General features: G+C 47.3%; 1 protein-coding gene across 1 annotated transcript in view; it reads left to right on the forward strand.

Moving 5' to 3' along the window:
- The window catches only part of tmc1 (transmembrane channel-like 1), a 153,100-nt gene that overhangs the window by 38,096 nt on the left and 101,955 nt on the right, over positions 1-13,049 (forward strand). Inside the window, exon 6 of the mRNA XM_072517636.1 lies at positions 4,386-4,467. Within this exon, the coding sequence (XP_072373737.1) occupies positions 4,386-4,467 (82 nt within the window). The remainder of the gene's footprint in view (positions 1-4,385; positions 4,468-13,049) is intronic.

Below are 13,049 nucleotides of genomic sequence, written 5' to 3' on the forward strand. Positions count from 1 at the left end.
TTATAGGCCAATTAGCCTAACCCTGGTTGTTGGCAAGATTCTAGAATCCATTGTTAACGATGAGATGCAGCGACCACATCTGCAGTAAGTGTTGGCTGCTCGAAGAGTTCCGGCTCAGAGTTGATGAGCTGGAGTCTGAGCTTCAAACACTGAGGCACATCCGGGAGGGGGAGACTTACCTGGACACTGTGTTTCAGTAGGCAGTCACACCTGTCAGAGTAAGTAGTTTAAATCCTGCCAGTGGCCAGGGACAGCAGAGTGTGACTGCAAGTCAGGCAGGTAAAGGGAATCAGCAGTCAGGAACTCAGGAGCCTTAGCCCTTGACCCTGTCCAACAGGTATGAGGCACTTGCTCCCTGTGTGCATGGCGAACAGGGTTGCAGGAAGGATGAGTCAGCTGACCAAGGTGCCATGGTTCAGCAGGCCATTCAAGGGGAGGGAGTAAATAGGCAAGATGTAGTTGTAGAGGATTCTATTATCAGGGGGATAGATAGTATCCTTTGTGAGCAGGATAAAGAGTCCCGCATGGTATGTTGCCTGCCCGGCTAGGGTGCGGGACATCTCTGACCGGCTTGAAAGGATACTGGAGAGGGGGGGGGGGGATCCAGTTGTTGTGGTCCATGTTGGTACCAACAACATAGGCAAGTCTAGGAAAGAGGACCTGTTTAGAGATTATAAAGAGCTAGGATTCAAATTAAAAAAACAGGTCCTCAAGGGTCATAATCTCCGGTTTACTGCCCGAGCCACGTGCAAATTGGCATAGGGAGGCAAGAATAAGGGAAGTTAACACGTGGTGTGGGAAAGAGGGGTTCCTTTTCATGGGACACTGGCATCAGTTTTGGGACAGGGGGGACCTATACCGTTGGGATGGTCTCCACCTGAACCGAGCTGGGACCCGTGTTCTGGCGAAAAGAGTAAATAGGGCGGTCAATAGGACTTTAAACTAGAGATTGGGGGGGAAGGGAAAGTCAGGGAACCAAGAGGTGAAGTAATCAGTGGGAAGCGTAGCTGCTTAGGAATACAAAAAAGCACGAAAAGACAGAACTCAGGAGAGGTTACGATAGTCCCCATCTCACAAAATATGACACAGTGTATGGAAAGGCTCAGTAAACCAAGGTCCACCACACTAAGGAAACAAAAAGGGACGGTCAATAGAGAATTAAAGGTGCTATATTTAAATGCGCGCAGTGTACGGAACAAGGTAGATGAGCTTGTGGCCCAGTTTGTAACTGGCAGGTATGATGTGGTAGGCATCACAGACGTGGTTGCAGGGGGTTCAGGACTGGCATTTGAACATTCAGGGATTCACAACCTATCGAAAAGACAGAGAGGTGGGCAGAGGGGGCGGTGTTGCCTTGTTAATTAGGAATGAAATTAAATCAATAGCACTAAACGACATGGGGTCAGATGATGTGGAGTCTGTGTGGGTAGAGTTGAGGAACCACAAAGGCAAAAAAACTATAACATCCTGACAGTGGTCAGGACCAGGGGCACAAAATGCACCACGAAATAGAAAGTGCATATCAGAAAGGCAAGGTCACAGTGATCATGGGGGACTTCAATATGCAGGTGGACTGGGTAAATAATGCTTCCAGTGGACCCAAGGAAAGGGAATTCATTGAATGTTTACAGGAGGGCTTTTTGGAACCGCTTGTGATGGAGCCCACGAGGGGACAGGCCATTCTGGATTTAGTGTTATGTAATGAGCCAGACTTGATTAAAGATCTGAAAGTAAGGGAACACTTAGGAGGCAGTGATCATAATATGGTAGAATTCAATCTGCAATTTGAAAGAAAGAAGGTAGAATCAGATGTAAAGGTGTTACAGTTAAATAAAGGTAACTACAGGAGCATGAGGGAGGAACTGACGAAAATCGACTGGGAGCAGAGCCTAGTGGGAAATACAGTAGAACAGCAATGGCAGGAGTTTCTGGGAGTAATTGAGGACACAGTACAGAGGTTCATCCCAAAGAAAAGAAAGGTTATCAGAGGGGGGATTAGGCAGCCATGGCTGACAAAGGAAGTTAGGGATGCATCAAAGCAAAAGAGAAAGCCTATAATGTGGCCAACAGTAGTGGGAAGTCAGAAGATTGGGAAGGCTACAAAAACAAACAGGAATGAAAATGAAAATGGCTTATTGTCACAAGTAGGCTTCAAATGAAGTTACTGTGAAAAGCCCCTAGTCGCCACATTCCAGCACCTGTTCGGGGAGGCTGATACAGGAATTGAACCGTGTTGCTGGCTTGCCTTGGTTTGCTTTCAAAGCCAGTGACTTAACCCTGTGCTAAACAGCCCCTGAATAAGGAAAGAGAGGATCAAATATGAAGGTAGGCTAGCCAGTAACATTAGGAATGATAGTGAAAGTTTCTTTAAATACATCAAAAACAAACGGGAGGCAAAAGTAGACATTGGGCCGCTACAAAATGATGCTGGTAATCTAGTGATGGGAGACCAGGAAATAGCTGAGGAACTAAATAACTACTTTGCGTCAGTCTTCACAGTAGAAGACATGAGTAATATCCCAACAATTCAAAAGAGTCAGGGGGCAGAGTTGACTATGGTAGCCATCACAAAGGAGAAAGTGCTAGAGAAACTAAGAGGTCTAAAAATTGATAAATCTCCGGGCCCAGATGGGCTACATCCTACAGTTCTAAAGGAGATAGCTGAAGAAATAGTGGAGGCATTAGTTATGATCTTTCAAAAGTCTCTGGAGTCAGGGAAAGTCCCAGAGGATTAGAAAATCGCTGTTGTAACCCCCCTGTTCAAGAAGGGAACAAGGAAAAAGATGGAAAATTATAGGCCAATTAGCCTAACCTCGGTTGTTGGCAAGATTCTAGAATCCATTGTTAAGGATGAGATTTCTAAATTCTTGGAAGTGCAGCGTCAGATTAGGACAAGTCAGCATGGATTTAGTAAGGGGAGGTCGTGCCTGACAAACCTGTTAGAGTTCTTTGAAGAGATAACAAATAGGTTAGACCAAGGAGAGCCAATGGATGTTATTTATCTTGACTTCCAAAAGGCCTTTGATAAGGTGCCTCACGGGAGACTGCTGAGTAAAATAAGGGCCCATGGTATTCGAGGCAAGGTACTAACATGGATTGACGATTGGCTGTCAGGCAGAAGGCAGAGTTTTGGGAATGGCAACCGGTGACGAGTGGTGTCCCGCAGGGTTCAGTGTTGAGGCCACAGCTGTTCTCTTTATATATTAACGATATAGATGAAGGGACTGGGGGCATTCTGGCTAAGTTTGCCGATGATACAAAGATAGGTGGAGGGGCAGGTAGTATGGTGGAGGTGGGGAGGCTGCAGAAAGATTTAGACAGTTTAGGAGAGTGGTCCAAGAAATGGCTGATGAAATTCAACGTGGGCAAGTGCGAGGTCTTGCACTTTGGAAAAAAGAATAGAGGCATGGACTATTTTATAAACGGTGACAAAATTCATAATGCTGAAGTGCAAAGGGACTTGGGAGTCCTAGTCCAGGATTCTCTAAAGGTAAACTTGCAGGTTGAGTCCGTAATTAAGAAAGCAAATGCAATGTTGTCATTCATCTCAAGAGGCTTGGAATATAAAAGCAGGGATGTACTTCTGAAGCTTTATAAAGCATTAGTTAGGCCCCATTTAGAATACTGTGAGCAATTTTGGGCCCCACACCTCAGGAAGGACATACTGGCACTGGAGTGGGTCCAGCGGAGATTCACACAGATGATCCCAGGAATGGTAGGCCTAACATACGATGAACGTCTGAGGATCCTGGGATTATATTCATTGGAGTTTAGGAGGTTGAGGGGAGAGCTAATAGAAACTTACAAGATAATGAATGGCTTAGATAGGGTGGATGTATGGAAGTTGTTTCCATTAGCAGGGGAGACTAGGACCCGGGGGCACAGCCTTAGAATAAAAGGGAGTCACTTTAGAACAGAGATGAGGAGAAATTTCTTCAGCCAGAGAGTGGTGGGTCTGTGGAATTCATTGCCACAGAGGGCGGTGGAGGCCAGGACGTTGAGTGTCTTTAAGACAGAAGTTGATAAATTCTTGATTTCTCGAGGAATTAAGGGCTATGGAGAGAGAGCGGGTAAATGGAGTTGAAATCAGCCATGATTGAATGGTGGAGTGGACTCGATGGGCCGAATGGCCTTACTTCTGCTCCTATGCCTTATGGTCTTATGGTCTTATAGGTCATCTACCTGAAATGCAAACTATGTTTCTCTCTCTAAAGATGCTGCCAGACCCCCAGAATATTTCCAGCATTTTCATTTTTGATTCAAAAATGGCACTAGTCTGGGAATAGGCTACCTATTTAGATAATTAAAAATAGAGTATTTTTTAATTGCCAGAAAATTAGAACTCTCGTTTCTAATGGCTATATATCTTGCATTTTTACTTTCAGAAATGGATGAAATTTCAGCGTGACTTTGAGAACTTCAAAACTGCTTGTATTCCATGGGAAATGAAAATAAAAGAGATTGAAAGTAGGTGGAACACACAGTAGTATAACGTCTCTTATAAATGCACGTGTTTGGTTGTTGGAGAATGAAGTTAATCCCTCATTTTATTTTATTTGATTTATTATTGTCACATGTAATAGTACACAGTGAAAAGTGTTGTTTCTTGCATGCTATACAGACAATGCATAACGTACATAGGGAAGGAAGGAGAGACTATAGAACGTAATGTTACATTTTGCATGGTAAATAGCATTTGTAAAATTGCTGAACATTGTTATGTTAATGTATATAATATAAATTAAGATTCACTACATCTTAACTTTGTTTGTTTCTTTTTGGAATGGTTATGGAGCCATAGAGTCATGGAGCCATTTACGGCACAAGAGGAGGTAATTTGTCTCATTAGGGTCACTAGGGAATAATCCAGTCAGTTTCATTCCCCTGCGTGTCCCTGTAAGCCTGGAGGTTTATTTCCTTCCAATGCCTATCCAATTTCTTTTGAAATCATTGAGTGTTTCTGCTGCTACCATATAATAATCTTTATTATTGTCACAAGTAGGCTTACATTAACACTGCAATGAAGTTACTGTGAAAATTCCCTTTGTTCAGGTACACAGCGGGAGAATTCAGAATGTCCATTTCACCTAACAAGCACCATCCTCATGGGCAGCAAGTTTCATGACATTACCACTCAGAATCACAGAAGCATAGAATTGTTACAGCAAAGAAGGAGACTATTCAGCCCATTATGCTTGTGCTGGCTTGGTGTAAGAGCAATTCACCTTGTGCCACTCCACCACCCTTTTCACTCTGTAGCCCTTGTAGCCACCTGAGTTGGCCACTTCCCAACTTAAAATGGAGAACCGCAAAGGCTGAAGGGGAATTCAGCCAACACAGGCAAAAAACTAGCAGGTGCAAGTTTACTGTGTATGAGACTGCAGAAACCCAGACAGCATCGATACAATCAGCCATCTGCATAATAATGTAGCAGCCATCTACATAATAATGAGCGATCCCCGAGTACAATCGAAAAATTTAAGATAAACAAAGCCAAGCCAGATTCCTCAGCGCCAGCAAGAGCCAACACAAAAGAGGTTAATGAACACTTAAAGACTACCCAACGATCAGGGAACAGCTCCAGTATTGGTGAAATCGAACCAAGCGATTGGAACGAAGTCCAATCACTTGAAACCAGGTACGGGGTCCGCCCCGAAAGGCGGGAAGCCCCTGGGGACTATAAAGTAAAGCCCCCAAGTTCACATCGTCCTTCTTGACAGGGTCACTCAGCAATGCGAACCAACCCTTGACAGTGACCTGTCCAGCTGTCTTCAAAGAAGTAAGTCTCAAGTCAATGCTCGCTACGAGATAGGCGCTCCTAGCGACCAGTCCTTACCAGCTTTTGAATCCTGCAGTTTCAGAATCGAACGAAAGGCCATTTGTTCCCCTGACCTGGTGGGCCAGTCCAAAGCTAAGTATAGGCCTGTTAGTGATAGAAATAGCCTAGAAAGTAGAGCTTATGCATGGGTAGCGATTTACTGTGTATAATAAATGTGTAGGGCAGCACGGTAGCATTGTGGATAGCACAATTGCTTCACAGCTCCAGGGCCCCAGGTTCAATTCCGGCTTGGGTCACTGTCTGTGCGGAGTCTGCACATCCACCCCGTGTGTGCGTGGGTTTCCTCCGGGTGCTCCGGTTTCCTCCCACAGTCCAAAGATGTGCAGGTTAGGTGGATTGGCCATGATAAATTGCCCTTAGTGTCTAAAATTGCCCTTAGTGTTGGGTGGGGTTACTGGGTTATGGGGATAGGGTGGAGGTGTTGACCTTGGGTAGACTGCTCGTTCCAAGAGCCGGTGCAGACTCGATGGGCCAAATGGCCTCCTTCTGCAGTGTAAATTCTATGAGTCTATGTATTGATTTGAATCTTACTAATTGGTGTGTTCAGTTATTGATCATTACTTGAACCTGAACCTCGTGGCGGTATCATAACGATACCTGGCGACTCTAGTGCAAAGGTTATAAAACAGAGCCAATTGAACCAACCAAACGTTAGCAACATCATATCACTGGCGACATCCTGACGGGACCCGATCTAGAAGTGGCTTAACCACTCCGGGAGAACACAAAATTTGAATTAGAAATCCAATCGGGAACAGAAAAACCACAAGTGTTCAAGCAGTTCTGATCAATCCTCATAATTCGAAAGTGTGTTAATGCATGCGTAACTAACAGGGTGATAAGGTAAACTGATAGATTTTTTGTTGCGACAAAACTGTCGGGAGTTTGTATTCCGGAAAATAGCGAAAGCCATACCCGTAATTGCAGCACCGCCTTAATACCCCTTGTTCCATATTTCAAGAGAAGCATTTAGAGAGGAAGGATGGCAATGCAGGCAATGCAAAGCCTCATGAACCCCGAGGAATTTGTAGTCGCAGCGACCAGCAGTAGAGTAGGACAGTGTCCCGTTGGGGAAGAGGAAATCAGAAAGTACCTCAAAGGGAAAGAATGGCCCCTTTGGAGCGAATTCTGTGAAAATGAGGAAACAGGTCCTAGTGGTATAGGACATCCTTGGTGGGAGAACCTGAGCGAGATTCACAAGAAGAGCTTGGGAAAAGCTCGCAAGCCGATGGCAATCGTGTCCTGTTTGGCACAATTGCGAGGCACAGAGGAGGTCGTTAGAATGCTCCGAAAAGAGATAGAAGGCATACATTGAATGAGCAAGGTCGATGTCAGTGAGGTAGTGAAAGAGAATGTAGAATTAAGGAGGAAGTTAGCAGCAAAGGACGGAGAGGTGGATGATGCCAAGAGGGCACACCAGTCTTGTCTGGTGCACTTAAGCAGCTTCCAATCCCAGTACGAAAAGCCTATAAGTACATGCAACGAGCAGTCCTGGTACGAGAGGAAACCGAGAAGCAGGTAGAGGCATTTCAGAGGCAGTGTAGTGACCTGAAGGCAGTGTTATGAGCACTCCATGCTGCCACCATGGAGCAAAGACAAAGCTCATTAGATCACGCAAAGTGCCGGAAGCAGATTGCAGAACTGCAATCTCTGCTTTCAGTTCAAAAAGGATTCCAGGAAACCTTTGGATCACAGCTAGATGAGGAAGACGGCCCTGATTGGGAAGAATTGAATGAGACAGCGCAGAGATATGTTCAGGGAACATGTGCGCAGGGAAAGCCCCAGAAGAGAAAAGCGCCCCAACCCCCCACAGAGCAGATAGTTCAGGCTCCAATGAACCCAGTCACCACCCACCGCACAGCCACATCGGACGACACGGAATTTCTGTACACCACCCCCTTAACAGTGACCCAATTACAGGACGCGTGCGATAAAATCAAACCGTTCCTCCCCACCCCAGACCCCCACCACTTCTTTGCCAGAGTAAAACAGCAGACTACCATGTACGGCCTGGATGAGCAAGAGCAAGTAAAGCTCACAGCTTTGAGTTTAGACCCTTCGGTCGTAGCAGCCCTTCCCGACCCACAGAATGTAGGAGGAGGCACCCTTGCAGAAAGGCATACCGCGATCCTGGACGTGATCGGGTATAACAGGGCTGACTCCGTAGAAGGCCTCAATAAGTGCAGGCAAAAGAAAACCGACCACTCCACAGCGTTTGCTGGACGCTTGTGGATCCATTTCGCAGCAGGTTTCGGAGACTTAGACTGCGCCCATTTGTCCCCAGACAACATGGCCAAATGGACCCGCACCCTTATCTCCCATGCCACAGAAACAGGACAAAAAGCTTGTGCCAATTATGATCCCTCAGAGGAGGCTCATAATGAGAAATGGGTTGTAAAATGATTGTCCCGCACCTGGGAGCAATCTGTTCATAACAAACCCACAAATAAAAATCCCGAAGAACAGCAGGCAGAAGCAGACATACACACAGTTAAGGCACACCAGAACCCCGCATGGGTAAATGAAGGCAGGAACAGCCCCCCACAAAAGCCACAGGAGTGTTACAACTGTGGACAGTTAGGACACTTTGCAAGAGAATGCAATGCCCACGAAAGCCACAGAGAGCCCAGCAGGCAGGCACTCTGAATAAGAATAGGACACAGCCAATACATAGCGTTAGCACCCGTTCAGATCAGACGGACCTGAACGGAATGGACTGACGGTGTTCGGGCTCCCCCAGTTGCGTCTGCGACACCCTTTGGGATAGGTCCGGCCGACCAGTAGTTGCAGCAAAAATACGGGGACAGCCCAAGGAGTTTCTCTGGGACACAGGAGGGTCCCGCACCACAATCAATTCCTCCACCATGTTTCAAAAGGACACGTGGCACACTACAGCCACCATCACCCTCAGCGGCTTTACAGGCCACTCACAGCAGGGACACATCACAGCCCCCGTACCCATTCAAATCGGCAACATCACCACCAAGCACCCCATAGTTTTAGTCGATCTACCCCACACAGCAGAACACATTTTAGGCATAGATTTTATGAATTCCCACAACCTATCCTTTGATCCAGTCAATCAATGTGTCTGGAGAATGGCAAAATCTGCAAGAGCCCCCGCAACGCTCACAATAGGAGAATATGCAAACAAGATTAGCGCAGTAGGCGAATTTTGGTTTGACCTCACCACGATTAGCACGGACAAGCAGGTTAGGGCAGTTTTACAAAAGAACAGGACAGCATTCGCGACCCACAAACACGACTGTGGCCGGATGACTGGTTCAGTACAAATCACAGGACCTGACCCTAGACCCCAAAAGCAATATGGATTTCCCCAAGAGGCAGAGGGAGAAATTGCAAAAGTTATCAACAGCTTATTAAAGCAGGGCGTACTTAGATTAGTAGCCTCCACTAATAATGCCCCGATTTGGCCAGTGAGAAAGCCTGATGGATCATGGCGACTGACCATCGATTACCGGGAACTCAACAAAGTCACCCCCGCAGCAGCCCCACGGTAGCCACAAGTCCCGAGACCATGCTCAAACAGGGACTCAACTCACGATACTTTACGGTTTTGGACGTCAGTAATGGATTCTGGTCCATTCCATTGGCAAAAGCGTGCCAATACAAATTTGCCTTCACTTTTAAAAATCAGCAGTACTCGTGGACATGCCTTCCACAAGGATTCCACAACTCCCCCTCCATTTTCCACCGACAGTTGGCAAATGGTTTGTCAAAGTTTTTTCGCCCCGAATGTCTGGTCCAGTATGTGGACGACCTATTACTGCAGACAGACACCAAGGCAGAGCACATCGAGCTTCTATCCGAACTCCTAGCAATCCTACAAGAAATTGGTTGTAAAGTAAACCCCCAAAAGGCCCAGATTTTGGAAAGCAAGGTGATATATTTGGGTACAATTATCACACATGGTAAACGCGATATCGAGCATAAATGGATTGACTCGATTGCCAAATTGCCCCTTCCCTAGAATGTTTCAGCCCTCCGGTCGTTTTTAGGACTGGTTGGCTACTGCCGAAACCACATTGACGGTTTCGCCAGCAAGGCAGCACCCCTCTCAGACCTCCTAAAGAAAGGAGCCCCCTGGGAATGACTTCCGCAGCATACGGATTCTGTGGACTCTTTGAAAAGAGCCCTCATAGCAGCCCCCGCACTACACGTTCCAGACCCGCTTTCCCCCTATACGATAGAGGTAGCAAGCACAGACCGCACCCTTTTGGCCGTGCTCCTTCAGGAACGGCACGAACAGTTAAGGCCCGTGGCTTACGCCTCCAGAGTTTTAGATGCTGTGGAGCAGGGATTTTCAGCCTGTGAAAGGCACCAGCTCGCAGTTTTTTGGGCAGTTCAGTATTTTTCTTCCATAACCGGACTGAACCCCATCACAATCCTGACGGAACACACCCCCACCCAACTTTTACTGGACGGACGACTTAAGGATGGTACAGTCAGTCAAATAAGAGCAGCCAGATGGACCCTTCTTTTGCAGGGACGGGACATCACTGTTAAAAGGACCAAGACCTACACTTTCTTACCCGATAACCTTCAGTACCCAGGCACCTCCCATGAATGTGAAATCATCTCACCACACCACAACACAGGCCACTTTATTGCAAACCCCCCCCCCCCCAGAAAGATAGGTAGTTCAACCCAGAGCCCCAAGCACACAGACACGCGCGAACCCATAAGAATCTATGTGGATGGATCTTCCACAATATTAGAAGGGAAGCGCATAACAGGATGCGGCATTTATGTCGAAGACGCGCAGGGACACGCCCTAGAAGAAATCGCAATAAAACTTCCAGGACACTTAGGCGCGCAGGCGTCAGAGCTAGCAGCCATGGCGTACATTGTAGAACACCCAGATCTCTTCCCCAGCCCAGCAGACATATACTCGGACAGCCTCTATGTCTGCAACAGCCTTATAGAGTTCCTACCCCTGTGGAAAGCAAGAGGATTTGTTTCCGCAGACGGAAATCCCCTCCCCTCAGCCCCATTGCTCCGTCATATTTTAGAAAAAGCGCAGGGCAGGACCTTTGGAATAGTGAAAGCTCGTAGTCATCATTGCCCCCCCCCCCCGCCCCCCCCCCCCCCCCCCCCCCTGGAAATGTAAAGGCCGACGCACTGGCAAAAGCAGGTTCCAGGCATGGATATGTTTGGACGCCCCCCGAGAGCGCACCAGTGAATGCAGTTCAGGTCTCGCAGACTAATGTTGTGGATTTAGTACAGGCCCAGAAGCAGGACAGCAATCACAGGGTGATTTTAAAAGGACGATTCCCAGCACCCTAAGATAGATTTTAAAATGCTTTGACCACACATGACGGTATTGTGTTAAAAGACACCCTTTATGTGGTTCCTGAGCAGGACAGGAATCAGCTCATTTGTTTGTTCCATGATGGTCATGGACATCAGGGAATTGATCCCACTACAGCCCACCTCAGGCAGCTCTGTTGGTGGCCGAATTTAAAAGAAGACGTAACTCACTACGTTGAGAATTGCCTTATCTTTGCCCAGATCAATCCGGACAGATACGCCAAGAAAGCTCAACTTAGCTACACCCGCCCCGTTAACGGCCCCTGGACTAACCTCCAGATTGATTTTATAGGATCATTGCCCCCTTGCAGGAATGGTTATAAATATGTACTCGTGGTGATGGACACGTTTACAAAATGGGTAGAGGCATTCCCATCCAGAACGAACACGGCAAAGACCACAGCCAAAGTCCTAACCCACCACACCTTTACGAGATGGGGACTCCCCCGCAGCATTTAATCCGACCAAGGTTCCTATTTTACGGGACGTGTCATGAAGAACGTCCTCACGATATTTGGCATTACCCAAAAATTCCACATCGCTTACCACCCCCAGTCAAGTGGTATCAGGAGCGCATGAATCTGACCCTAAAAGCTACCCTCCGAAAAATGGTACAGCAAAACAACACCTCTTGGGATTCAGTCCTCCCTTTTGCGCTGATGTTTTCGCGAAATATGGTTTCAACATCTATAGGTTACACCCCACACACTCTCATGACTGGACGCCCCATGAAAGGCAGAGAATTTTTATTGGGCTTAGATTTGACCAGCCCCGAAGTGACGGCCCTCACACACGAGAAAGCAGTAGAACAACTGGTAGAGAATGTTAAAACGGCTCAGCTAGCAGCCGCGGTACGATTAGGCACACGAAAGAAACAGAGCAAGGCCTGTTTCGATAAGACAGTACATGCGACTGAGTTCAGTGTAGGACAGCAAGTCATGCTCTCCATATACAACCCCAGCACATTCCTGTCACCTAAATATTCGGGTCCGTACTCCATTGTGGACAAAGTAAGCCCCTGTGTACAAAATAAAGTTCCCCAACGGAAAGACTGCGTGGTTCCATATCAAGCAGCTTAAGGCATATGGACCACAGTCGAACCACGCACATCACGTCATGCTCGACGCAGCAGACCACGCCCCGCCCACAGCCAACGTAATCCTACCCTCCCCCAACACGTCCAGCCCAGCCACGGACTCAACCACGACGCCACCCCTGACATCTAGACTCCGCCCCGGCATGCCCACAGACAGCAGCAGCAGAGACAGCGACTGTGACTCAGAAAGCAGCCACACCACGCCTCCCTACTATCCCCATGCAACAGGACCCACATCCAGTGAATCTGACCATGATTTGAGTGATCCCTTCCTCATCACATTCCTCAATAAACCCCAACACCGACCACCGACCTACGATTACAACCCCGATTCCGTCCCCACAGAACTCCAGAAGCTCCAGGAACAGAAAAGAAGAGAAGAGAAGAGAAAGAAGAAGAACCATGAGGACATCCTCCGTGTTGCTCATCACCCACTGAACATGTGGTTGCGCACGAACGTGAACCCCCAACCCCCCCCCCCCCTGCAGCCGTTAATGATTCACTTCCCCATAGTACCCAGAGCCCAGTCACAAGCAATACCACACCATCTTGGTATGGCAGGTTTATAACCTGGTACTCCCTGTCCTACTTGATAGAATCCCTACTAGTGTTGGCGATACTCTGCTGCATCGTGCAGACTATTCGTCTGAAGAAATGGCGAAGGAGAGCCTACCGCGCTTGCACCCCGGTATATAGGATAAGATCCCCTATTTTTGGTTACGATCAGATCCCCAACCCCCATGATCTATAATAAAGAACATTAGTTTGCGTTCTTTTTTTGAA

Source organism: Scyliorhinus torazame, chromosome 9 (assembly GCF_047496885.1).
Source record: "Scyliorhinus torazame isolate Kashiwa2021f chromosome 9, sScyTor2.1, whole genome shotgun sequence".
NCBI lineage: Eukaryota > Metazoa > Chordata > Chondrichthyes > Carcharhiniformes > Scyliorhinidae > Scyliorhinus > Scyliorhinus torazame.